Here is a 27542-nt window from a genome sequence, read left to right on the forward strand (position 1 = left end):
GGAGGCAACCCCAGAAAGGTGAATGCCTGAGTCTGCCCTTCAGGAATTTCCACCCGAAGATGTGTGTGAGGATCTTCTTGCCATCACTCTAAGGCTCGGCTTTTCCAACTGAGGTAAAAGAACACAATTTTCTTTCTTGAGTGTTTTGTAGTAGTGAATGAGTTTAGAGAGTCAGAGGATAAGGGTATCGTGGACGGGGTCAGAACCTGAAGAGCCTCTTTCTAAATCACAGTTATTGTTTGTATTATAAGTGAGTGTCTAAATTTAAATTCTGTTTTGGGGTAAAGCAAAATGTTGGGCCTTATGAGTTTCCATACATCCTCCCATCACATTTGTCTTCTTCCTTTTCCCTGATCTGCTTTCTTTTTCCTTTCTCCATCAGTTTTCTTCCAAAAGTTAGAGCCCTGCCCTTGTCCCTGCTGCCCTCTTCCCTACACTTGCTGATTTGGGTTTTGGGGCTTCCTTCCCATTTTCCCTGCTGAGGACCCCCCAAGTGGAAGTTCCTGTTGAAAGGGACATGGTTTTCATTGCAAATGGGTCCAATGGGACATCGAGATTGCAGGTAGATCTTTATGCAAAACACAGTGTTCCCTACCCTGCATTCCCCTCCCTTAGGGGAGGCTGGGAGGAGGCTCCCAGAGCGCTTCCTTGGGCCATTACAGCCCAGCTCCACTTGCAGGCTGTTTCCAGAACCTGACCCTGCTCTCTGACTGCTGAGTCCTTGAGAGGGACCCTCGGCTTTTTATCCGCCTCCCCTTGTGCTTCTTTGGTTTCCCAGTCTCACATTTGCTTTCCTTCCCATTTCCCATGTGTCTTTCCTACTTAACCTTTTCCTTTTCCTTCTCTTTCTTTCCTTCCTTCATCTCTCAGAGCAAAGCAAAAACCTCTTAGAACTTGGCTGCATTTAATTTCCTCTCCTCCTACTTTCTTCATCTCTTCTCCTTCTAGTTCATTAAGAACACAAGCTAATATCCAATTGTAAATATTTATACCACTTATAAACTTTGCTGTAGGTGAATTTGGTACTGTGGGGGTATACAAGGTACCTGTTGAAAATGAATTTGGGGGCAGGGAACATGGAATGTGAGAACTGCTGCTGTGTTCATCTTTACCCTGGGCAGGGGAAGCAGGAATCAGTGTGACTTACAAGGAAATAGTGTGGTGTGGGTGAGTTACAAGTCAGAAGGTCTGCAGTTTGTTTCTAAACCCTCTGTGATCAGAGGACACTTAGCTTCTCTTTGCCATGCATTAATCTTCAGTTTTTAAACAGGAGTTACAGCATCTGTCATTACTGTGGAATGATTTGAGATCCCAGTGAAATACTATGTATGTGAATGCTTTGAAAAGTGGGATTATTATTGTCATTTATATGGACAAATAGCTCCCAAACAAAATGTAAAAACTGGCTGTGCAGCATGTACAAAATGAGCTGATAGTACTAGCTGATCCTAATGCATCTTTCAGCTCTTAAATTCTGTTTTGCCCTAGACAGTTCTTGGCATGTAATAGGGGCTCTAATAATATTTGGATAGATAGACAGATAGGTGGTTAGATGGATGGACAGATGGATGGATGGACGGCTGGATGGATAAACGAAGAAACGTCCAGTTGCCCTACTTACCACTTACTGTTCCTATTTCCATTTCACGTTGGCACCGTCACCCTCTTCTGGCCAGCAGCAGTATTAAGGTGCAGTGAGTTGGTAGCTGGGCCCTCTTCTCTGGGTTTCAGCCCAGCCCCTAACCCTGGCTCCCTGAGCTGGCTCCTTGGAACCCATCTTTGGCCTTCAATAACTCATTGCCTCTCTTTCCTCCTCCTCCCCTTTCCATCCCTCTCTCCATCTGCAGCACTGCCAGTAACTCAAACCGTAGCACGCCGGCCTGCTCCCCCGTCCTCCGGAAGCGGTCACGCTCGCCAACCCCACAGAACCCGGACGGAGACACCATGGTGGAGAAGGGCTCAGATCACTCCTCAGACAAGTCTCCGTCCACACCAGAGCAGGGTGTGCAGCGCAGCTGCTCCTCACAGTCCGGCAGGAGTGGCGGCAAAAATTCCAAGGTGAGCTAGACGCCCACCCAGGACTCTGTATTTGCTTGTTAGCTGGCTGCAGGGTCCTGGGTGTTGGGGGGACAGTGAGATAGAGAACCCCTTCCTTGAGGGACCTGATATGATTGACCGGCCCTGGTGTCCCAGAGATAGTCTTTACTCAGTGAGGCAATGGTGGGGCAGGCAGGGTGGATCCTAGTTAAATTTCATCTTTTCAACTAGGTGCTCAGAGAGGGTGCTGGTAAAATGACTCCATGATGACTGTTATCTTCCCTTAGGAGCTAGGGAGCCTCATGTACCTTGAGGTTTGGAGGAGGAGTGCTCCAAAGATCAGGAGGGGTCATCTGTTTAGCTCTTTTATCTTTTTCAAATTTGGGGTAGAAGAGAGCATTATTTGGGACGACTGTAGTGCCAGGAATGACAATCCTCAGGGAATGTTGCAGAATGCTGTTTTTAACCTCCACCCCGGCCATCAACCTTCCTTCTTTTGGTAATAATCCACTTGATACCCATCTGGCCAAGAAGATAGTGACAGGGCCCCTCTATTCCTCCCAAGTGTGTCAATGTTACCACCTGAGTACCCAGGCCTTGGCCTAAGGATAGGCATAAAGTAAGCCCTGGGGAGCCTGGGCTACTTATGGCTCCCCAGAGAGTTTCTTCTCCCCACTCGGTCCTTTGGGAAGCAGGAGATGTCTTTGTCTTGATGTTCCTTCCAAAAGCTCCTCTTCACCACTGGCCGCACAGGTCCTGGGGTCGGATAGAGTGGGGGTGCTGGGAGGTGCGAGAACTGGCTTCCCACCTGAACTTGTCTTTTGATTTGTTGTTCTTCCTCTTCTTCCCCACCATTTCCCATGTACCTTCTTTGCATGCATGGTCTTAGTCTCACAAGCGCCTCTCAAAAGTAAGCCATCTTTTGTCTCTGTCTGTGGTCTTCCCTCCAGTGTTGAATTGTCTGTAGTGCTCTGCACCCTTCCTCTGCCCCTGCCCATTCTGGCCATGTTTTGCTTGGTTCCTTTCCCAGAAGGCTGGCCCCACTGCCCTTGGCAGGCTGGCTTAAAGTCACCGAGAGACCATTCCCACTGTAATGGACGTCGGAGAGCAGACCCCATGTCTCTGCCTGCTCCCCAAACACTGCCTGGGGCTGGGGATCTGTTCCCTCCATACATGGTGCCATCTAGAAGCAGAGTCCCACCAGGACTTAGTTTCATTGCTTTGGGGAAGGGAGGCCCTATCCAATTGGGTTTCAGATCCTGATACCCCTTAGACCTGCTTTGGTGGGTGAGTCCTGATTCCCCTGAAAAGTTGACTGAGGGTCACGAATTCTAGTAGGTGATTTCCATGGTGCAGGAGAGTGACCTCAGGAGCTCTGCCTGTCACCCTCCTTCCCTCCACCTGCCTGCTGAGAACTGCTCAGCCTGGGCACCCCTTACCACTTCCACCCACCACCCAGCGCAGGGGCTCCTGATGTTCTTAGGATGCTGGAGAATGATCAGAGGGGAACTTTTCTCCCAAAGGGCTTGGTGCCAGCACCTGGAGGTTGGTGGACATTAGCGGTAGCCCCTGTCAGGTCCTACAGAGATGCGGCCAGGTCAGAGAGACAATGCCAGAGTCTGCTCATGACCCGAGGATTTCAGAGGCCTGAGGAGAACTTGGAGGGAGGAAAGGGTGAGCAATAGGTGTCTTAGGATAGCAGGGTCAGGATGTAATCCCCATGGGGTGGGTGGGTGGGATGTAACCTGAAGAAGAGAAAGCTGAGGGATGATTTAATAGTCTCAAGCCTCCATGTGTTTTAGACAGGAGGAGGGTGAATAGCTGTTGTCTTTCCTGAGGAGAGAACAAAAGGCTACAGGGCTGGTCCTATAGTCTGTGACCTTCAGGCCAAACGCACATCTTGTGTCTGAGGACTTTAAATGATTGTTGCTGGCTGTGGACAGGGGAAGAGGAACTCTACCTGGAGTGAGGAAGCCAAGAGGAGTTCTTTGTGTATTCAGGTGGCCTGGCAGGTGCAGGCATGTCTGGCGACAGGGTTTTAAGATGTCCTGTCATCCCGTTCTGAGCCCCTCACACTTCTGACAGCCTGGGGAGAGGACAATATGACTGGACATGGGCATCAGGTTATCCTAGCTCTCTGTTTCTGCCCATAGTCTTTGCACACTTCTCCATCCTAAGTGAAGCTCTAAGCTCCCTTACCCTTTTACTCTATACCTAGCAAGACACTCAGTGACCAGAGCAATACCTATTTATGGTAATTAGTCACCACTTACAGAGTGCCTCTTTTAGTCAGCTGAGGCATTGAGGTGAGTACCCAGTAATGAGGATTTGTTAAAATCTCCTAAATAGTAGGTCTTCTTTGGGAAGTGAGTATGAAAACCAGGTTCCCAACCCTCAGGCAGCATACCTTCTGGAAAGGGAGATAAGAAACTGCCCAGATTATCCACAAACCAAACCTGAGTATCCTGTTTCCCCAAAAGTAAGACCTAGCCGGACAATCAGCTCTAATGCATCTTTTGGATAAAAAATTAATATTAAGTCCCAGTATTATATATTATATTATATTATATTATATTATATTATTTATTATATTATATTATGTTATTATTATATTATTATTATATTATAAAAACCTTGTCTTATAATAAAATAAGACTGGGTCTTATATTAATTTTTGCTCCAAAAGACGAGTTAGAGCTGATTGTCCAGCTACATCTTATTTTCGGGGAAACATGGTAGTTGGGAATGTTATGTGAATTCAGAGGCAGGAGACTCATTTATTAGTGGGACATGTTTTAGGGAGCAGGTGCTCTGACTCAGGCTGGAACTCTTGAGATTTTGGAGAAGCAAAATGAGGCATTATGAAAGGACCATGAGCTGAGAGTGAACTGAGCATTAATCTTGGCTGCTTTCTTAAGGAGCCAAAGAGGGAGAGGTGATTAGAGACTCTCGGTTTTCTTCCCGTTTGAAGAGCTTGTATGGGTCAGTGCCTTTCCCCAGTAGACACATACTCTCTGAGTTCCCTGGCTTTGGATAGCTACCTCCTCACCCCATTGTCTCACCAGTCATGACCATCACCACCACCACCACCATCCTCTAAATGCAGTTAAAATAGAACTGACTTGTGGGAGAGGGGTACCCTACCACCCAGGTGGAAGAGGTAGCAACTGTGGTCCATCTGGGAAACGTGTGTGTGGGACATACAGACTTTAGAAAAGAAACATGAGAACCATATAGAAATTAGGTTCTACATGGAACAGGGCCCGGAGCAGAAAGTGAGGGAAAGCTGCAGAGGTGAGGTGGAGAGTGTGTTCGTGTAGTGGGGATATCCCCCGTTAAGGCCCTGGTGGAATATTGTCACAGGTTGACCAAATGTTTCCGTGGCAGGGGATCTGGTAGCTAGATCTACTGTCACTATTATCCCTGCTAGGCCACCTCACTCCCTGTCTTTAGTCTACCTCTGAGAGGAGGTGACCTCATATATTTTCAGGCAAGATGGGAAGTGCTTCCACTTCCCCTTAGAGTCAGGCCTCACACAGTATCAGCCTTCCTTCTCAGGGCCTGCATTTCCTCATTTGTTACTATGTAGGGGCCGGACAAGGCGATCAGTAATATCCCTCTCCTGTGAATCTGTAACTGTACTGCTGAGGCCGACATTTCCTAGGTGTAGCCCAGACCAGAGCAGTTTTATTTCCACTTCCCAGGACCCCTGAGTTTGTGCTACCACCCAGCTTCTGCTCTGTAGTGCTGGCTTACGGCCACTAGAGGGAGCCAGTGGCCGCTTCCTGATCTAGGACAGCCACAGGGGAGGTGCCCATGACCCTAAGCAAGTCCTCCCTACACTGGGTGCACTGTGTCACCCTGGCTCTGTGTCTCTGGGCTCCTTTTCCCTTTGACCTTTTCCCTGTTTTTCAATCCTAATTTTTGTGGTTTTCTTTTCAGTATGACAGACTTAACCTGATCAAAGTAAGAAGTTGTTTTTTCTCCTAATTTCTATTAGATATAAAGTTCCTCTCGTCCCCGCCTTTGTCCCCTCACCCCCCATCTTCCAGAGTCCCAGAGCCTTTGAGCTGGTGAGATGTTTTTGGGAACTTGGGTCTGTTTCCCTGGGCTTTGCATTCCTTTAGACACTTGCTTTTCAGACCTCTTCTAGGAGGCAGTAGAAACATGCTCTGCTCAGCTCCCCATCCCCAGGACACTTTTCCTGACTCCCTCCTCCCCTTCTAGCCAAATTCATTTATAACCTGTCAGAAAAGCCCTCATCCTCACTCCCTAGTTCTGTTTATTCCATGCCTCTGGCCCAAGGAGGGGCATTTCAGTGACCCTACAAGGGTAGGCAGCCTCCCCCTCTGCCAGTGGACACCCCTGCTCTCGCCCCCTGAGGCCCACAGCCCCTCTGGCTTCCCGGCCCCCATGTTAGGGGTCCTCCCTGTCGGGACTGAGTCCTGGGAGAGCAGAGCCTCGAGGATCAAATTTGCCTCTACAAGGCTGGTCAGAGTTCAGGGATTCATGTTCACAGTGGATATTCTCAGGGGCTACCGTGGATTAGGCTAGAGGAGTGGGTGCCCATTTTTCTCAGTGGCACCCTCAGTCGTGGCACATAAGCTGCTTAGACAGAGCTGGTTGGGGTAGAGTTCTCACGCTGAGGGACAAGACAAAAGTCCTTGCCCTTGGTGGTATATTTCACATTTCCATACTTAGAACATGCATTCTTACCTGTCGTTACAAGAGAAAATATTCCACACAAAGATATCACACAGCTAATTAGAGATGGGACATGGGTTTCCTGGTTGTAGTTCTTTGTCACTCTGGTGTTCTTTGTTGCAAACAGACTTAGAAGGGACATGTGCTGTGTGGCAGTCCATGAAAAGAGACCATCTACTACTTCTGTTAACATGAAACGAGAGGGAGAGCACTGTAGGAGTGATAATAAAGGCTCTTGAGTCCCCCTACCAGCCCAAGGTCTTGTCCTCCCCATCCTCCTAGGGTCTTACATGGAAGTCAGGACAATGTGGAAGGAACTCGGGGGTGAGCCAGAGAGTGTTGTCAGCTGTGAAGCAGATGTCTGATAACCTGGCTTTGGTTTGATGAAACGCAGGCAAACTGGGGGCATTCGAGACGGCCACCTCCCAAAACATGCCTCTCCACACTGGGAAATGTATTTTAATGAATATCTTCATAGCCTCATGCCCTGTGATCTCAGAGTCAGGGCCCAGGAATTAACTGTCCCAATGCCAGAATTCTCAGAGGCTGATTTTCAGTTCCAGGTCCAGGATTCCCATGTGGCAGTAGCTCCGTCAATGATGAAATACTTGGTTTTGCATGTTTGTATTTCGCCCCTTTACCTACTAAGACCTGTAGATTGGAGGAGGAGATGAGGCCATGGTGGGAGTATGGGCCATGGTGACAGCCTTTGTTGGGGAATGACCTTGCAGAGCATATCTTGCAGAGGGCAACTGAGGACCTGCCTTGCCATCTGCCCTTCTGGCCAGTGAGATCGGGGTGAAACAAAACCAATCAGAGGCAGCACCATCCATGCATGCTCCCCTCTGCTTACATGTTTCCCCTTTGGAATGGAGGCTGATGGTCTCTATAGAGCTGTTCTGGTGGGATGGGAGAGCTGGCGAGGGGGAGATCACATGACCATGCTTTCCTCACAACAGACTCACTCACCCGCCCTCTACCCCACCAGACAGTGTGCAGCAGATATCCTGAGAGAGGGGCTGCCCTCTTCTTCCCTTAGGAGTCAGGGCCCCTTAAGACCAGGCAGAGGGGATAAAGGTTATTAATTATGCCCAGGGCCCACACTTCTATGTAGTTAATTTTTTGACCTGCTGGCAGGGTTTTCCTCTCCTCAGTGATTCTCTACCTGAATTACACCCTTGGCAAGCTTTTTAAAATTGGAACTATTCCAACTCCAATCTAAACCTATTGGATCAGCACCTCAAGGGATGAGGCCTAAGCACGTGTGTGCGGGTATGTGTGTGTCATTCCTGTCTGCCTGTCTGCCAAGCAGGATGTGCACAAAGGAACCCAGGCTGTGATCAGAGGTAGACAAGACACAATCTTAGTCATCCCTCCTCTTTCCCTAAAAAGCTTTCATTTACCATGAAGAAGAGTAACCTTTGCCCAGGGCTGGGAATGGAGAACACTTGAATTCTGAAGCTGGGCGGAGTCTGCTTTTGTTGGTATTGATTTATGGCACCATTAGCAATTATATGCTTTAACTTTCCTCCCAGTGCAGAACCCCCAACGCTTCCCTTGCTGGTGTCACTGAAGTGAACGGTCAGCTGTTGAGCAGGAGGAGTAACTGAGTCCTGTATTCCCTGAGAACACAGTTGGAAGACGTTTCTAAGCTTCTTTTCTCCCTTTACACCAAAGCGTCCCATCCTGCCTTCTGCAGAGGAGCCGACTTGGAGCAGAAGGCTCCAAGGGTTGGTCTCCATCTGTACTTTGCTTCTGGTCACAGGGCCCACTGGGGACTGGGTCTTGGATGCCTGCCATGCATCCCTTCCCCCATCAGAAGAACCTTGTGATGGGCGCCGACTCCCTTCCGGCTCAGCTCTACCTGGTGCTGCCACTGCCTGCCACCCCAGCGCGGCAGAGCTTCCAGCATGGACTGCTCCCCGGGCCTTCCTTCTGGAGCTGTCTTGAGAATGGAGGGCCCCTCCCAAGCGGCCACATGGGAAGCATTCAGCTGCATTTGGGTTCCTCTCCCTTCCCACCCTTTGCTGTCTGTGTAACCTTACCTCTGGAGCCAGGAATACCCTGGCCATGCCCACCACCTCTTCCCTGACTAATTTTACCTTCTCTTTTATTTTGTCCTTTCAGAAAAGCCAGAGCTGGTATAATGTAAGTATCCCTGTTTCTCTTCTTGTTGGTGTGTGGAACTGGAGGGGCGTGGACATGGACATGGTCGGGGTGAATGGAGCATGGAGTGCATTTGGGCTGAAGCAAATTGTAGTGTGAAGCAAATTGAGGCGCCTCAAAGGGTGCGCTTTCCCCTGACCTGCCCCAGTCCCCGTCAAAAACCAGACACAGTGGTGATCTTCTGTAACAGAACAGGATTGCTGGTGAGGGTTGGATTCAGGGAGACCAAGGAGAGTTGGCACATCTTTTCCTTCCCTAGACACCTGGGCAAGGCTCCTTCAGACTTATTGGAGGTAACCAGTCAGGAAGGTGTCCCGAGACCAGACAGAATTCTGGGCCTGAACTGAGGGCCACAATTTCCTTCCCATAACCAAGACATTTTGGGGGAAATTAAGCCAGAAAACTTGCCCTCAATAGTATGGAGATGTCCCAGGTAATGGAATTTGACTTACCACCCCACCTCCACCCCAGGCATACCTCAGTAGCCCCAAGGGCATGCCCCTTCTAGAAGATATCCGCCATCCTTGGGTCTGTGGTGAAGGTGTAGCCTGGGGTTGTCCATGGGGATGGTTCAGCCCGCTGCTCCATACCCGGGAAGTACAAAACGCATTGTGGAGCTGGCAGTCCCTGCGAAGGCCACATCCTCTTGGTCACATAGACTAGACTGCAGGATTTCGAACTTTTCCCGTGAGGAGCAGCTGGCTGAAGTCCCTCGCCTGGTGTCTCTCGCCTGGCCCCTGTCAGATTGTGCTTGCCCTCTGGGACTGCACAGTGGAGGGGCTGGCAGTGTGCAATCATCGTCTGGCCCTCAGGTCATTGTGTGTTTTTCTCTGAGCTGTTGCCCCCTTGATGCTGACTGATCACATGGAGGCCAGCTTCCCCCAGTCTCTAATCCCAGACTCTACTTCAGCAAGTGACATTGGGCATGGCGAGGGTGTGGGACCAGATGACTTGGCTGTGGGTGACAGAGTTGAGGACACTTTGGGGAAGGGAGAGATGGGGGAGGGGATAAGGAAGAGGCTTGGGTTTTTTTGTTTTGTTTTGTCTTAAATTTTATTGGGGAATATTGGGGAACAGTGTGTTTCTCCGGGGCCCATCAGCTCCAAGTCATTGACCTTCATTCTAGTTGTGGAGGGCGCAGCTTAGCTCCAAGTCCAGTCACCGTTTTCAATCTTGGTTGCAGGGGGCGCAGCCCACCATCCCATGTGGGAATTGAACCTGCAACCTTGTTGTTAAGAGCTCGCCCTCTAACCAGCTGAGCCATCTGGCTGCCCCTCCAGAAGCTCAGTGGCCACTCGTTGCCTTCAGTCTAGTTGTGGAGGGCACAGCTCACTGGCCCATGTGGGAATCGAACCAGCAACCCTGTTGTTTAGAGCTTGCGCTCTGACCAACTGAGCCATCCGCCCAGCCCAAGGCTTGAGTTTAATGGAGGGATTTGGGCCAGAATCATTTGTATGTGTGTGTGTGGGGGGGGTAAGGGGGGATGTTTGCCCACACAGCTCAGTGATTCCCCAAACCAAGCACATGTCACTGAGCCCTGTGGCTCTGACCTGCTGCTCAGCAGGCCTGCCTGTCCCTAGGCAGGCTCCGTGGACTGCCTGCCTGCCAGGGTTAGCCACACGGGCACAAGGAGGGCAGGGCTCTGTGGGCTGCTGCTGGGAGGGGAGTCGAGGGCTGAGGTGGGCTGCCCTGGGGAGCAGGCGGGCTCCACACCTTCATTCCCAGCGCTCCCCCTCGGACCCACCTGGCCTTGTGGCCTACCTGCTGCTCAGAGCTCACATCCTGGAAGGAGAGGAAACTCCTGTGTGGGAGGAGAGGTGGGCGAATGGAGGGTGCTCTCTGAGGAGCTGTGTGGGGACTCCAGCATCCTAATGAAACCTTCCACCTTTCTGAGCCATATTGCAAAATTAGTGCCCCCAAAGCGGAACTGGAAACAGGAGGCTGCAGACCTGTAGGCAATGGAAACATCCGAACTGGGACTTACAAGTCTTCACCTTGTTGCTAGGCGCCACCCTCTCCTCTCTGCTCTTCGTTCTTTCCATCAGGCTTTTCTGTTTCACGCACTTTTCTTTTCTTGACCCCGCCCTCTCCAACCCTCCTCATCGCCCCCCCCACCTCAGTTTCCGTTTCTCCACCTGTTTCACCTCTCCTTTCCCTGATTTCAAGTCTCCTGGCTGGCTCTCTCTTTCTGTCTGATTCTCGTAGGTTTTACTTTCTCTCTTCTGTCTTTCTGCCATCCTTTCACCTCTGATTTCTTCTCCCTCAGCCCCACACATAAGAGCTGGCGTCTGAGCACTCTTCCGCCCAATGTCTACCTGAGCGGAGGGATGGCCAGAAATAGATCCTGCCTCTTGGCTGGCAGGTCCAGCTGCCATGTGGGGGCCCAAAAGTCAGGGGTTTCGATGTCAGATAAGCGAGAGATAGAGGAGCCCAGCTGAAGACTTGCTTCCGGTCTGGTTCCTCCTGCAGCTGGAGACACGCAGAGGCAGTCGGCCCTCACTGACTGCAAATCTCCTTATAAAACCGTCCTCCATAATACTCTTTTCCCAGGCCTTTGCTGCCTCTTACCCTCTGTTAGTCCTAGTTGTCTCCTTTCACTCTCCACCCCTCACTCTGAATGAATTGCAGAAGCATTCTTGACTCCCTACCCAGCACAAATCATTAACTCACAGAGGCCAAGTGTACAGGGGACTCTGTTGAGCAGCATTTAGTGATTCCCTCCTGACCTCCATTCTCCTGGACTCATGCTGTCACACTGGGGGTCCTTCCAGAAACTAAGCGGTGCCAGATGTCCCGTGACCCATCTACAAATGTCTTCCTGCTGCTCCCTCTTCCTGTGTTCCCCAATTTAAGGTTACCAGGTGGACGAGGCTCCTTGTGTCTGCCCTCCATGGCCTGGTGCTGCCCTTTTCCTGGTTCTATGGATGGTCTAACTCGAGTTGAGACAGGGAACAGAACAGAACAACGTGGTGGAAGGAAATAGAAATGACAGGTAGACATTGGGAAGAAGAGGCAGACGCTAAGCAAAGGGTGAGAAGCTGAGCGGTGACAAGGGACCTCCAGCCGGCCTGAGCTACAGACATGAGGAGCTGTGTCTAGTGTATCTGTCCATGTTTTTCTTCATGTGTTTCCACATCCAGAGGATGATCACAGCTGCCACAGGAGGCAGAGCCCTGGGGAGGCCTGTTCAAGTAACACTGGGACCCCTCCTTCAGTTAGAAGCCTGCTCTCTTCCTGAAGCTGAGACCAGTGCCCTGGGCTTTTCTGATTCAGGATGTGTATTCCACACAGCAAGCGTCACCCCCATATTTGCCCACTCTGATGGTACCAGTGTGCTTTTCCATGGGCACAGGCCTAAGCGTGGCTGTTCCCCTAGGCGTGATTGCCCCGGTTTGATCAGGACGCTCTGACCTGGATGTTTTTCCTGAGCTACCTGGATCAGTGCGCACGCGCATGAGGTGCGCCTGCCCGTGCAGTGCAGTGTGTATGTGTCTATGCTCTCGTGTGCAAAGTTCTCAGGAAACTTCAGTTCAACTCCCCCCCCGATCCACACAAGTGCCCTCCTATGGTCCTTTCCTGGTTTTTCAGGAGGCCCTTGCTCTGCTCCTGTGGCTTTGAGCTGGTTTTCTATTTTCTCTTAGTCTGCTCTGTTTTCCCTTTGTCAGTTCCCTACAACTGCCCTGGTTCCCTCCCAGGCCCCATTGCGTCCAGTCTCCTCCTAACTGCCTCTGTGTTGCCTGAGTTGTTTGGACTCTGGCCTTTGGGAAGGACACCCCATCTCCCCTTCTCAGCGCTGCTGACAGCCCCCTTTATGATCTCGCTCCTGACACTGTAGTGCTATAGCTGTTCTACTTCCTGAGGCCCCATCATTGCCCTGGAAGTCCTTCCAATAGGTAAAGGCTGCAATCCCCAGACCTAGGGATGGTTAGAAATGCCCTGGCCAGATTCAAGACCGTGAGAGTCAGTACAGGGTTGCTGACCATTGTGAGAACATCTCTGGCCCATTAGAATAGCCTGGGTCTGGTAGGAAGCCACTCAGCACCTCCCTGCCCACTCCCCAGCCACCTTCTTGACCTGTCTGTCTACATTTTACCTATTTACCTATTTAGCCATGATGACAAACCACCTTGGCCTAAAGAGTAGATCTCATGAGGGGAAATGGCTGGACCCCAGGGACACATGGAAAGGCTGAGGCGAGAGAGCTTCTGGGGTCTAGCGAGGGATATTCAGGTCAAGGCAAGACTTGAGGCCTTGCTGTCTACAACCGCTCTGAGTCCGTCCCAGGACTGCTTGCACCTAATCTCCTCGCTGGACCTAATGTTATTCGTCAAGGCTCCTAGCTTAGGAAGCACAGCCTTAACAGAAGTGAGATGGAGGGATAAGCAGGAACAGAGCTTTAGCTTCAGTGGGGGGCCAAGGGCAGAGTTGGAGGCAGCGAGGTGCAGTCCGTCCCTGAATGTGGCCCCTGCTAGGCTCATTGGGCTTGCATCTTGGATGAAGCAAACAGTCGCAGTGGTCTTCCTAGCACCTCAGGTGGGCAAGGGTACTGTCCCAATTTGCCTCACCTCTCTCCTGAAGGTCAGTCAGCTCCATGGCAACCTGGGAAAAGAGCTTTCCTGAAATCAGAGGCTAGGCACCCAGATCCTGCCAGCTGCCTGAGACTTAGCACCCCAGTTGTCTGATGCCCCTGGTTAGGGACACTGGCTTTTTGGTGAGGAGGAAGGGACAGTGCCCATCCTGTGGGATGACCAAGCAGGTCTGGCAAGCATAGATTGAGAGCAAGAGAACAAAGCTTTGTAGGAATGACATCACACATTTGGGGGATGGTGAAGTGGGAGTGCTGAAAGGGGAACTGCAGTGACAGCCTTGGTGGCCCGCTGTTATTTTCCAGGGACCGACTCTGTTTCCTCTACCTACGTCCATCTACCCTCTGTTATTTAGCCATTATATTGAAGGGTCTTCCTGACCCCTGCTCCCCCACAGCCACCCTTAACTTTCTGCAGTGTGGTCCTGTCTCCAGGGGAAACCCACTCCCACCCAGTCCTCTCTCTACCTTTTTGTATTGTACCTGCGCCTACCTTGTCTCTCTTTTCTTTGCTCAGTCACTTCCGCCTGTCTCCACTGTCCCTTTGTCCCACATCTGGCTCCTCTCTACCCGGATTTGGTTTGAGGGCCTTTGGTTTCTTCCTAGGGGAGACCAATACTCCGCCCAAATCCATCTGTTTTTCTCCTGGGCTCCTCCTCGCTTTCTCTCCCCCAACTCCTGTACCCAGGACGGGGCGGGGGGGGGGGCGGGGGGTGTACCACTTGGTCCCAGCTCCCAGTATTTGCCTTAGAGTTAATGTTTAGCCCAGGGCCAATTCCCTCTTCTCAGGCTTGGAGTTACTACGGCCTTTCCCTGCCCTGCTATGTGAGGGGATGTAGGAGACAAAGGCTGACACATTCCGACTCATTCCCAGGGGTTAGACTCTCTGCGTGTATCCTGCACCTGCCTCACCCCATTGCAACCCAAAGAGTCATCTTCGCATTTGGCCCACAGCAATACTCAGATGCTTCTGGGGAATTCCTGTAAGGATCAACCCTGTGGGCCTAGATCTTGGGGTCTGGCGTGGCCCAGGACAGAGGCATCTGATCACCCCAGACATTTTCCATTGAATCTCCTGTGACACAGCTGAGGACAGGGCTTATACACACAGGGCAACGAGAAGCTCAGCTGTATGATTTAGAAAGTGTTGGCAGGCACTGGGCACTGAGAAGCCGTGCATATACAATTGGGGATCTATGTGGGTGTGTACTCATAAGGTGTTGTGTAAACGGGAACAGGTTCAGAGGTGTATAGGAAATACATTCATTTGGTGAATAGTTTTTAGCATCTGATATTTGAAACACATCATACTGAGTGCTGTAGAAAATATAAATCTGTTTGAGAGGTAGATCCTTCCTGATAGTGCTGTGATGGAGTAGTTACCCTGCACAGTGTAATCATGTGTGTGGAGGCAGTGGCTGTGTGCAGGGTGTGTACATGAGTGGGGGTACAGAAGTCTGGGGAAGGATTCAGACTTTTCCTCTATTTTCTCCCACACTGTTTAATCAGGAGACCCCAGGTTCCTCTTAATCAGAATCTTTGGGTATGAGAGTCAAGAATCTACATTTTCAGTGCATTTATTAGGGCCTTTTTAAGCAACACTAAAGCCTGAGTGCTGCTGCATCAAATTGCTGAGACTCCTGGGACAAAGACACCATCATCATCACGTGCAGGCCTGAGACCCTCCTGACAAGGTGGGCATAGCTAGAGAGGGTGAGGGTGGGCATAGCTAGAGAGGGTGAGGGTGGGCATAGCTAGACAGGGTGAGGGAGAGGCCTTGTTTGTTTCAAAGGTCTTACTTTTCCTGGGAATCCAAGTCTTCCCAACCCCAGTGTTGTCTCATTTCTGCCCCCAGCTTCTTTATCTGGAGTGCCTTTTGCCCCCATTGGCCTGACTCACATTCCTCTCCCAGAGATCTCAGCTTCCCTGCATTGGGCTGTCTCCTTTTGACTTGGGGCCAAGTTCTCTACTTTTAGCATTGCTACTTGGTCTGAGCAGCTGCCTGGGAATCCTCTTGGCTTTGATTCCCCTCCTGCTAGTGTTGGAGGCAGGGCAGAGCCCCTGGAAAGGAAGGAGATGCCTTAGACAGCCCCCGGAGCTGTCGACCTCAGGTTCTCCAGGCAATCTGCCCAACTTGTCCTATCAACATGTCTGCAATGAGATGCGTTAAACTTTCAAATCTCCCGTTGCTGATGACATAGGGAAGTGGGTAGATGGATGGGTCAGCAAGGGGAGAGTGTGTCTGCAAGAAGTCCCTGGTTGTTTGAGTCTCAAATTTCAGATTTCATCATAAGAGAAGTGCCCCTGCCACCTTCTTGTCTCCCCTCACCCCCACTTGGCGCCTGGGCCAGCTACTTTCCATTGCAGGAAACATCTGCTGGGAGGCCAGGCAGGCCAGGGGTTACTGGAGGACATTGGCCATTACCATCACCAGATCCTGTAACTTGAAGCATGTGTAGGGCTCTGGCCCTGCCCGCCCACCCGCCCTGCCTCCCTCCCTCCTGCCACCGGAGACTCTAACAAAGAAGTTGTTTGCTGGTCAGCCAAGAGGAGTATGTCTGGGAGGAAAGGGGTGTGTGTAGGGGTGGGGATGAGAGCAGGCCCTGTTGCCACAGCCATTGGTGGCTGCTCTGCCTGGGTGAGGTCAGTGAGTCACAGCAACCAGTGTCCGCTAAGAGTAGAGATTGCACATTGAACGGACTGCCTTATAGGACAGGCCAGACAGAGCTGGAGAGCTGGGCGTTAGTTCTCTCCTTGGAGTTTCAGAACAACTATGAGCCACTCTGCTGTGTGTGAGTAACTGGTGGGGTAGACCTCTGAACCTGGCTGCGGGATCGTCCTCTCCCTGCGCAGTTTGCCTGTCCACCAGTGGCCTGGCGTTCAGAGTCCTTCACTAGCCCTGTGCACCTGCTGTATCGTCTGCCTCCTCCCGCCTCAGCTGGCATCTTGGAGTGGCTGTCCACACTGACCAGAAGGAGGGGATTCACCACATCCCTCTGAATCACCCTTACCTGGGAGACCAGCTACACCATGGGAGCCGAATAGGGTGACGTAGAACCCGGCCATGGGAGACTGGCCAGACGGCCTGTCCCAAGAACCATGCTGACCACACCCTCCCATTTGCGGAGTTTTGTGCTGGGAACAGAGCTCTAGGAGAGAAAAGGAGGCCAGTCAGGGTTACGTAGACTGTCTGCCAAGAAGCCAGAGGTCCCCCGTCGCATTCAGACCAGTCAAGCCTGCCTGTTTTCATCCTGTGGGGAGAGAAGGGAATCAGAGCTCAGGCAGCTGGGCTCCACTGAGAGGTGGAACCTTGGAGAGCAATGGAATCTTTGACAGAATCTGGGGTCCTGTGGAGCCTGCTGCTGGAGCACGACAGCCAGCCTTTGCAGTGGTACCTGAAGAAAGTTATGGAGGTACCTGCTGGTACGGAACTCTGTTGCTGGCATGAATCTGAAGAAATCCCAGCCGTGAGTGTGCAATCTCATTTCTCTGTGCTTGTGTGACAGTTCTGTTGCACCCTTGCCATTCCCCACTTGGACCTGCTACCTGAGGGCCCCAGATTTGACAGTCCTTAAACCAAAATTCTGTGGCCATTTTAAGTTAAAAATAGGTGAGCCTCACCTTTGGAGGAGGTTGTTTTCAGAGCATGGGTGGCGAGGGAGAGGAGCATGTGTCAAGAGGATGTATAGTGGCAGGCTGATCTCATCCTTTAGGAGGCAAAGGCTGGTCTGCCACACACACTGAAAGCCTGGTGGAATCAGGGCGTTTATTTGCAAGCCAGGGCTAAGGAGTCCCTACCTCTAGGGACTAGAGGTCAGGACTAGATTTTCCCTCCTTTTCCCCACAGTTTCGTTACAAGGAGAGGAGAGATTTGGCGATTATGGCCGGACTTCCTGCTCCTCCACTTCTGTAGATGTCTGAGTTCTCATCAGAGATGGAGAAGCAAGGGTGAGAGCAATATGGAAAGAGCATCAGAAATAGGAGGACTGCCAAGCCTCAGGCAATTGGAGTCCTGATGTCGTTTCACCTCAAGGGGGTCTGGGGCCCCCGGTAGGCTCATCCTCAGGCTGGTATTGGAACTGTGGTAAAATACATAGAACATAAAATTTACCATCCTACGTAGTTCTAAGTATACCATTCAATAGCGTTAAGTACATTTACACCGTTGTGCAACCAATTTCCAGAATTTTTTCACCTCGTAAAACCAAAACTTTATTCCCCTTCTCCACCAAAAAAAAAAAAAAAAAAAGACCTGCCTGTGGGCACAGAAGGCTAATGGGGGGCCCAGGTGAACTTCTCATCCCCCGAGAGTGTGATCTGCTGGGGCGTCTCTGTTGTTCCCCTCTTGGCTCAAGGACCCAGAGGCCAGATAAACTGATGGCTCAGACCAGGAGCTCTGAGTCAGGCTGCCTTGGCTCACAATCCACTCTCCACTTAGTAACCATATTCCTTGGGCAAGTTGCTTCACCGCTTCTTCATTGTGCCTCAACTTCCTCGTGTAAAAGGAGATAATAAACACAACCCTGCGGTCAAATGAAATTCTGTGTGTGGAGGGCCTGTGACAGTACTGGGTGATGGTAATAACTCACTCATTCCATGTTAGCTTAATTGTAGCTTAGAAGTTCAGTTAAATACAGTTCAGACACACTGAGGGGCAAGCACATGTTTTCAGTGGCTCTGCTCTGCGACTCTGTTCTGCGAGGCCAGCGAGCCATGTAGATTGGATATCTCAGCATCAGTTTGAAAGTAACACATGGGCCAGAGGCATGTTGTATTCTGGGGTCTTTTCTAGCCATAGAAGTCACAGGATGGGATGGCTTCCAGATATTCACTCCCAGTGGCCCTGATACTTGGTTCAAACTTATGGCAGGTGATTTTTGAAGTTTGGAATTCTCCAACAAGGCATTGCTCTGGGGAAGGTAGCAGGGTGTCCACTATTACAAGTACAACTCATTTTGTAAGTAAGCCAAAACCAAAGTCTCAAATTCACTCTAGGTAAAGTAGTTGAAAGCACTGTCTTCCCTGTCTTTGGAAAACCTCTCCGAACTGCAATCTTGCCATTTTCTAACTTCCTGAAGTACTTCCTCTAGCGCAAGAGCCATCGGGCCACTTAGGTAGTCAGTGCGTGTTGTGAATGTGCTCGGGCCACAGCCTCCGCTTTCTTGTGGGCCATTCAGCTTTACAGAAAGGCAAGAAATGAACAATCCAAAGCTCCTTCTGTTGTTGCAACAGCTGTATACCAGTGGGTTCCTAGGGGAGTGGGTGAGAAACTGTAAATGGCTAAGATCCATCTGTCACCATCACCAGGACAGTCTGTCTGCATGTGTGTACTCCTGGCATAAGTACGTAGGTCAACGAATCGCCTGGGTGGAGTGCAGATGTCTCTCTGTTGCAATATGTGGCTCTTCTGCGTTTTGCACTTGTCTTTATGTATCATCCTTGGGTGCCTTTCATCTACACGGTGCATTTCTTTCTTTTCTTGTAATTTTAAGAATGTGAGCTTGGAAACAGCAGGATTTCTGTATATTCAACTGGCTCATGGTATTTCCAAGGAGGAATTGCTAAGGCAGTTTATGGGTGTGAGTCTGCACTGAGGCACCCCCAAAACTAGGTGGGCACAGGTGCATCTGGAGGCACAGGTGGTGGTAAGAGGTGAGCACAGGACCAGGGATCGAGAGATCTGCCATGGAGCAGCTGGGGGCCCTTGGGCAGGGGACTTCTCTCTGGCCTTAGTTTCCTTATCGGTAACATAAAGATTGGATTGGATAATTTTGTAAAGGACGGTAAGGGAATGAGGTTGGGTGCCTCTAATTGCCAGTTATGCTTTTAAATTCCCTACTTGTGTGCTTATTCTACTACTAGCTTTCTGTGTGTGGGGTGGGGGGTGGGGGGCGGGATTGTTGTTGTTCAGTACAGCCTTTGTAAAAGTGCAATTTCCCCCTAGTTTTATTGAGATGTAATTGATATATAAAATTGTACTAGTCTTAGGATTCTTTTTCCAATCATGAATTTCACACACAGCAAATGCTTACTGTGTTAGTCATGATAACCTCTTCTGAGAGGTGTGCTGGGCACCACCATATTCTGGGTCCTGCTGGGAACCTGGGGGACACCTCCCTTGTTTCCCTGCTTCACTGTCAAGGTGGTGCTTCCTGCTAGCAGAAGCCAGAATAGTAGTAGCTGATATGGTGGGTCCCAGGAAGCTTCCTGGAGGTGTCCCCACTTCCTGTCTCTTCTTAGGATGTAATGGGGGCCCTGCTTAGTAGTATGTTTGACTTTTTCTCATTGACTGACGTTGGCTACAAAGCCTTTCACAGTATCAGATTCTGTCCACAGTGTTTTCTCTTGCCAAGCCCCCTTTGTCTTCCCTGACCTGCCAGGGTCTATGGGATAACAGAGCGCCATCGTTGCCTTTTAAGCATGCATGCACATGCTTCTCCTGCACCTTCCTTCCCAACCCCACAGAACCTGGGAACATCTCACTAACCTGGGCCATTGTAATGCAGGTGTTAAGCCCCACTTACAAGCAGAGAAATGAAGACTTCAGAAAGCTCTTTAAGCAACTTCCAGACACGGAGCGCCTCATTGTTGGTGAGCTAGGTGACCTGGGTGTGGGAGGCCAGGAAGGAGGTTTGGGAGTCCTAGGGTAGCACTCAGGCTGCTTCTGTCTAGAGGTTCACCAAGTAAGGAAGTCTGTCTGGGAAGAGGGAGAGAGACTGTCCCAAGCACTGACCCCAGTGGTTGGGGCTCAGCGCTGAGCACTACGTGTGCGGTGGCCTCAAGAGAGAACCCAACCTGGGAGGAGTCACTGCCACTCTTATCTCTGCAGATGGTCCAGCAGTGAAGGGATGCGACAATTGTGGGCCGCAGAGGGGAGTTAAATGATTTTATTGGCCTTTTCTACCTCTAACTTTCTTGCTCCCCTCTGCTGCCTCAGCCGTTCCTCTGCCTCTGGGTAGTAACGTATTTCACATCCTTCATATTCCTGATCATGAGATGCTAGGGACTCCCGTGGCTACTAGTTCAAATGTACCCAGTTGGTGGTAGGCAGTTGGGCTCCCCTGATGCTGCTGGGATGGATGGCATGCCTAATTTGTAGTGGTTTGCAGAAAATGCTTCATGTGGCTGAGCTCCTTTGTCGTCCATCCTACCACAGATTACTCATGTGCACTCCAAAGAGACATTCTTCTTCAGGGCCGACTCTACCTCTCTGAAAATTGGATCTGCTTCTACAGCAACATCTTCCGCTGGGAAACTCTGGTAAAGACCTGGGGCTTACTCCCTAGGGTCTTCCCTTGGGCTGTAGCTTAGCAAGCTGCCCCTAGTTTCTTCCCTTTGTTGACTTTATACTCTACCCAAGTCCTTGCATAATTAACTAAAACACATGCCTGAGTCTTGAAGGCTAGATCTCCTCTACCAGGTCCTCCCCCGCCCCCCTTCTTGGGTGTTGAACAAAGTGTTGAGAGGTAAATATTTGGCAGGAGTCACCACAGAGGGCAGAATAGTAGAGGAAAAAGGGCATTGGACTTGGGACACAAGAACTGGCTTGTACACTTTTGCAAGTACAACTTTCTGGGTTCTGAAACTAATTAGCTGTGTGATTTTAGGCTAGTGCTGTATTCTTCCTTTGCCTCTGTTTCATCTTACAAAATAAAGTGGGAAAAGATAGATTAGGTGACTTTTATGGTCCCATCCAGTGGTACGTTCTGTGTTTCTATAAGTGGCACAGTGATGGGACCTCGACACATTTATCAGACTGTGTAGAAATAAGAAAGCTCCATGGACCAAGAATCAAGATGCCCTTGGGCTCCAGGTGAGGCTCAGTCACCACCTCACTATGTGGCTTCTGTGAAATTAGGGGCTAAACCAGATGATCTCTAAGGAGGTTTAGAAATATATAGACTGTGATCTGATTTCCTCTGTCTGAACTGTTGCCACGTGAGCACACTGTTAATGCTTCTTGTTTTCATGACCCATTCTCTGTCCCTGTGGGAACACCAGCTGACCGTTCGTTTGAAAGACATCTGCTCCATGACTAAAGAAAAGACAGCTCGCCTCATTCCCAATGCCATCCAAGTTTGCACTGACTCGGAAAAGGTAAGTGGAGTCTAATCTTGGACTTTCTACTCCCTCCTCCCCCAAACCCCAGTGCTCCATGCCTGTATTTCTGCCCTTTAATTGGATTAATGGGGAGGCCATAGGATTGGGGCGAGAGGTGGTAAAGTGATGCACATGGCGGGAAGCACGTCCACGGTGGGCAGAGTGTTGGGGTCTGAGCAGGGATGAGGGAGAGTAGCAGCACATTGGACTTGGAGGCAGAACACCTGAATTTGTGTCCTGTGACTGTAGGGATGTTATGTAACCTCTCTCATATGTAAAATGGAGCCAACAATACCTATTTAACAGTGTTGAAATGACATCAAACATTTGAAAACTTTAAATTGTAAAGCACTGTACAAATGTAAGTTGTTATCATTATATTTCAGCATAGCTCATGAAGAGGGATGAGGAGTCTGATAGCAAATGAATTGTCCATATGAGTTTGGGTAAAATGTGGAAGATAAAATTTAGGGCAGAGAAAACACTGTGATCTTTGACCTTTAAACAGAGCCTAAAGACTAATAGCTTCAGGGCTCAGGATGGACAGGGTTTCTGCCCAACACAAGGTTGACAATGTTCTTGGACTCAGGCAGTTCAGTGACAAGAACCATAAGACTCTGGGGTCTGATGGTCTTTGGTTTGAATTGTTTCTGTAACGAATCAGCTTTGTATTGCAGAAGTCGCCTAACTTCACCAGCTTGTTTTTTTTTAATTAGGTATTAGCAGTTATGTTTGTTGTTCAAGGCTTTGTATGGTGTAAGTGAAGCAACCTTTGTGAAGCACCTAGAATGTGTTCAGTAAAACCTGGTTTTTGTCGCTTTCTTCCTACATGTTATAAAAGGCCCCCACTAATGTGTAAGCTCCATCAGAGAAGGAGTCTCTTTCCATTGTATTTGCTGTCATGCCCCAAGCATGTACCTAGTGCATGCTAATATTTAAACATCTGTTGAATTAAGGGGTGAAAGGGTGAGTGGGTGAGTGGGTTTGTCTTCTCTCCCTGCTTAGGCTGGCTCACAGCTCACCACTTACCCCGTTCCAGTAGGTGGGCGATAGGAGTTTTTTATGGAGATGAAACCTTCAAACAAGAGAGAGAAGCACTGAGGAAAGTGTGGGTGAATATTGAAAGACTTGTTGCAGTGGGGACTTAGATGTCCCAGGTACCTGTGTGATCCCTGTTACTAGAGTACCTGTGCTATGTATTTGAGGATGAAATCAGTAGCTTTCATAAAAGGAAGGAACAGCATGTCTCTATTTATTATATTGTAAGTCCTGACAGACATTTCTTGCCATTTTCTCTTCCAATCCAGCACTTTTTTACTTCATTTGGGGCCCGGGATAGGACATACATGATGATGTTCCGGCTGTGGCAGAACGCGCTCCTTGAAAAGGTAAGTATTGCCCAGCCACTTCCTTCAGCCTGAGGAGGATGCATATCCTACCAGAATGTTCTTTCCCCCTGGGCACGGGCCCTATGGAAGATTGCTCTTACTGATCCATTGGCCAGCCCCAAAGAAGCCCATGTTTCCTCATAGTTTTGGAAGTCCCCCAGACTTTCTCGTTTGTGGTGTTGACCTGAGTCCTGAAAGTAATCTCTCCTCTTATGTGAACAGCCTTAGCTGCCTGCAGCAGGGCCTTCACTGACTTCAGGCACTTCAGTTTCACTGTTTTAAATGTACCAGGATTTGTTTTAATCAGGTATGGTGAAACACACAGACACACATGGAAATGACTAGCTGTAAATTTTTATACTTACAGACCCCTAAAAGCAGAGGTACATCACGCCATGTGGGGAAGCACCGGGGCAGTCAGGAGGCAAAGAGAGCATGGAGACAGCATGGGCAAGAGCTTTTCTTATGGTTTTCCCTAGGAAGTAATGGGGGAGGCAGGGGAGGCAGGCCAAGCAGATGTAGGATTGGCTGGTTTGAATAATTCAGTAGGGCTTGAGGGTGTAGAGACTGTCTCCAGTTGCCTGGTCCTTGTCCCTGGGGTGATGAGTGGCCTGGAGTGTAAGAGCAAAATAAAGAAGGTGGTTGGATGGACGGGGCTTTGGATTGGCTGGTTCCATAGGAAAAGTGCACGTTTAGATGGGTGGTTTTCTATCGCCAGGAATTAGCTAAACCTGGGAATTCACCTCCCCAGTCAGCAAGGCTTCAGATACCAAAGCATCAAAAACACAGAAACTAAGGAAACAGAGTTAGTACAGTGCCAGTTGACTACTCGGGTATTTGAGGGACACCGGGAGGCGATGCAGATGAAGGCCATGTCATGGCTGCAGCCCTTAGAGGACGCCCGTTTGATCATGGAGCGTTGAGAAACAGCCTCCAAGCTAGAGAGAGAAGCAAAAAGAAAACAATTATATAATACAACTATAATTATGTTATGTATATATAGTTATATATATGAGTGTATCTACCTTGACTTTAGCCCAAACTTACTACTATCTGAAGAAAATTGAGTAGATTTATTATGTAGAGTTTCTTCTAATGTGAAAGTCTATAGCCCTGGTATAAATCCTGGTAACCTAACTTGAGCTGAGATCTTGTGCATTTATTAGCCATTGATAATGGTGTTTGAGTGTCCACTGGGCAGTTTGAGTGTACAGTTCACAACGACTGTCAGGGTCGTACGTACGGTTCACAAAAGTGTTAACAAAATAAGTGTACGAGTTCTGCCTGATGAGTAGGGTCTGCTAACTGTGCTTGTCCTGACTCGTCAAACAAGCTGAGCCAGGTGGCACTGCTCAGGGAAGCTTGCACGGAGAAGGTGAATTATTAAGGAAGGGAAGACATGGTTTGGCAGAGAAGCAAATATGGCCCAGGCTGGATGAATGGTAAACATAAGTAAGAACAGAGATAGGAGGAGCAGATCCAGATAAAAGGGAAGGAGTGCCTCCCTGTGACACTGTGAGGGCCAGCACAGAGCTGCCACCCCCAGAAAGCCCCGACTGTGCCGTCCCGGGCAGTTCTCTGTAGTTGGAAAACCGGAGCCCCACTTCATGGCATCCTGCCAGCTGCCTGCTTCTAAACCACACCTTGAAAGGATGCACGTGGAGAGTTCTCAGATTCTTTATCAAATCTGCTGGTGGGAAACATTCTTTAAGTTGATTTTTTTTTTTTTTTTTACTGCTTCTGTTTTTCTTAATGCTCTTGCCCTCCTTCTTTGTCACATACTTACCCCTAGCAACTTCCCCTCCTCCTCCCAACCTGAGACTCATCTGTGGTCTCCACCTCTGATCTTAATTCTTTGACAATCTGTTGCCTCTTTCCTGAAATTCAACTTCATGAGAGCTAACTTTTTTTTTCAGAACAGTGCTTTTGAGGAAGATATGTAGACACCCACTGAAATAAGAAAAACTGGAACTAATACACAGGACTGTAGACAAACTGCTTCTCCTTAAGAATACAGAAGGAAGTATTTAGCTAGTCAGGAGACGATCAGATGCAATGATCTTTGAGGCCCCTTAAACTATGAGAATGTAAGCTTCTTTCTAACCACAAGAACAGTCCAGCTATGGAATGGGCCACCTTTAAAGTCATGCCTCATTCTTGGATGTGATCCAGCCAGGTCTACATGGCCACTGTTAGTATAAGAAGATTTCTGCAACGTCAGGGAGACTGGCTCAAGGGATCTCCAGTGCTCATTCCATGTCCAACCCAGAAGCTCTGTGATCACCTTGGTCCCAGAGTAACACTGGTTTATGCCACTTAATGCTGGACCTCATGCACAGGAGCAAAAAGTGAACAGTTACCATCCTCAAGGGGTCAGTAGCTCCCACATGCAAACCTGAGTTGAGGGAAGAGGTCAGGTTCCTGGCTTTGCTAAAAGACATACGTATTCTTGGGTAGAAGATTGGTGTCTTGCTGAGCTCCTGAGAGGAGGGTAGGGGAGGTAGATGAGATTGTCATGGAGGCGTTGCTTTCTCTCAGTTCAGCTAGGGAGAGTGAAGTTTGGCTGTTCCTACCCTCAAGGGAGTCCAGCTCAACTCAGTGCCACCCTGTAGAGTGGGGTCCCAAGGAAGGAAGCATCAGAGTCTCTCTGTTGTCCCCTGCAGCCCCTGTGCCCCAAGGAGCTCTGGCACTTCGTTCACCAGTGCTACGGGAATGAGTTGGGCCTGACCAGTGACGATGAGGACTATGTGCCCCCCGATGACGACTTCAACACGATGGGGTGAGAGAGGCAGAGGGCAGGCTGCCCAGGGAGCCTTTCCAAGAGGGGCTAGGATGGCAATGAAGGCCTCACTGGGGAATGACATCTAAGTAAAGCCCTGAAGAAGGTGAGGGAGCGAACCAGGAGGATACCTGCGGGATGACCTCCCAGGCAGAGGGGAACAATAAGCAGGTCGCTGGGTGGAATGGAAAAAGGGCAGATGGGAAGAGGTGAGATTAGGGAGGTCAGGAGGCAGATTCTGAGGGCCCTTTGACCAATGTGGTGATTGGCTTTTACTCAGAGTAGGATGAGAAGCCTTGGGAAGGCTTTGAGTTGATAATTGATAATATCTGACTTAACATTTTAACAGGATCACTCTGGCTCTTGGGTTGAAAATAGAACAAAGGGGACCTAGGGCAGACTGGCTAAGAAGAGGCTGTTGAATAATTTAGATCGTGTAGATGAGAGGATGGTGGTTTGCACCAGGTGGGTAACAGTAGAATTGGCTTAAATAAGTGGTTAGTTTCTGAATATATTTTGAAGGTAGAACCAGAAATATATTGAAGGATTTGCTGATTTATTGGAAAGGAACCAAAGGTGGCCTTAAGGTTTTCTTGGATTTACCAAGTGGAAGGATAGAGTTGTTCCAAACTGAGATGGACAGTTCTATAGGCAGAGTGCATTTGAGGGGAAGAACAGGAGCTTGGTTTTAGGCAACTTAGGTTTGAGGTGACTATTATTTAAGTGGAGATTGTCTTGTAGGCATTTGTGTATGTGAGTGTAGAGTTCACTGGGGAGTCTGGGCTGGGGACATACACTTGGGAACTTTAGTGAATAGCCATGAGATTGGCTGAAACCACCACGTAACTGAATGGACCTAGGAAGAAGTTCAAGAACTGGGCCAACAAGAGGAAGAAGCAGCAAAAGAAATCATCAAAGAACAGGCAGTGAGATATGAGGAACACTAGGAGAGTTTCATATCCTAGAAGCCAAGGGAAGGAAATTTTAAGGAGAAGGGGTATCGCTATCACTTGCTGTTGGTATGTTAAGAAAGATGGGGCTGCAAAGTTGTACAAACATGCTTGAGGTTAGAAGGCAGATAGAGGCTTGATGGTAGTGTGAGAGGCAGAGAGGAATAGAAAGCGAGGAAAGAGAAGCGAATGTGTAGTATGTAGACCTGGGCTTAGGAATGATTTCTGACGCTTAGTAGTGGCATCATTTAACCTCTGAATGTCAGTTTGATTATCTTTAAAATGCATGCAATGATTATTCAGAGCTGCTATGTATCCGCATGAGATAATATGTAAAATATAAGTCAGATGTTGATGATGACAATGGTGATTTCTCCTTTGGGAGACGCATTCCTGAAGTGTCCCTAGAAGGGCCCCCACCTTTAGCTCAAGGAGGGTTTGCCTTAGGTGTACAATGCCGAGTTGACTAGTTATGATCCAGAATCTGGGCAGGACTCTCAAAGGACACTAATGTCTATTGACCTGTCCTAGTCACTGTGTAGGAAAGTGTATGTGTGCTCAGAGCTCAAATGTTTGAGTCAAATGGTCAGGTTGGGATGGGATGGCACGCCAGTCGGGGGGAAGAATAGTTTAAGACAAATAATGGTCATATTTAGGTAAGGATAGATCTAAGGAGGGCGCCTAGAAAAGGTAAGTTTGGAGCCAGAAATTTTACATGGGAGTTGGGTGTGTAAGGTGGGAAGGAGGTTTCAGGAGAGCAACATGGGAGTGGGGAATGGTTAGAGGAAGACCATACGCAAAGCCAAGAAGCAAGAAAGCCCACAGTTTTGAAC

The 27542-nt window shown here is 49.4% G+C and overlaps 1 protein-coding gene across 24 annotated transcripts in view; it reads left to right on the forward strand.

The window, feature by feature from the left end:
- Window positions 1-27542, forward strand: part of GRAMD1B (GRAM domain containing 1B) — a 236009-nt gene that overhangs the window by 187535 nt on the left and 20932 nt on the right. For 13 of the 24 annotated variants that reach the window (XM_074321146.1, XM_074321148.1, XM_074321152.1 and 10 more), the window contains 8 exons: window positions 1848-2058; window positions 5980-6003; window positions 8869-8889; window positions 19999-20083; window positions 20649-20752; window positions 21494-21589; window positions 22900-22980; window positions 25644-25759. In XM_074321146.1, the coding sequence (XP_074177247.1) occupies window positions 1848-2058; window positions 5980-6003; window positions 8869-8889; window positions 19999-20083; window positions 20649-20752; window positions 21494-21589; window positions 22900-22980; window positions 25644-25759 (738 nt within the window). Of the gene's footprint in view, window positions 1-43; window positions 114-1847; window positions 2059-2926; window positions 2948-5979; window positions 6004-8868; window positions 8890-19998; window positions 20084-20648; window positions 20753-21493; window positions 21590-22899; window positions 22981-25643; window positions 25760-27542 lie in introns of all 24 variants that reach the window. The other 11 variants (XM_074321150.1, XM_074321154.1, XM_074321155.1 and 8 more) reach the window with 4 other exon arrangements.

This window comes from Rhinolophus sinicus, linkage group LG16, assembly GCF_036562045.2.
Source record: "Rhinolophus sinicus isolate RSC01 linkage group LG16, ASM3656204v1, whole genome shotgun sequence".
Classification (NCBI taxonomy): Eukaryota; Metazoa; Chordata; class Mammalia; order Chiroptera; family Rhinolophidae; genus Rhinolophus; species Rhinolophus sinicus.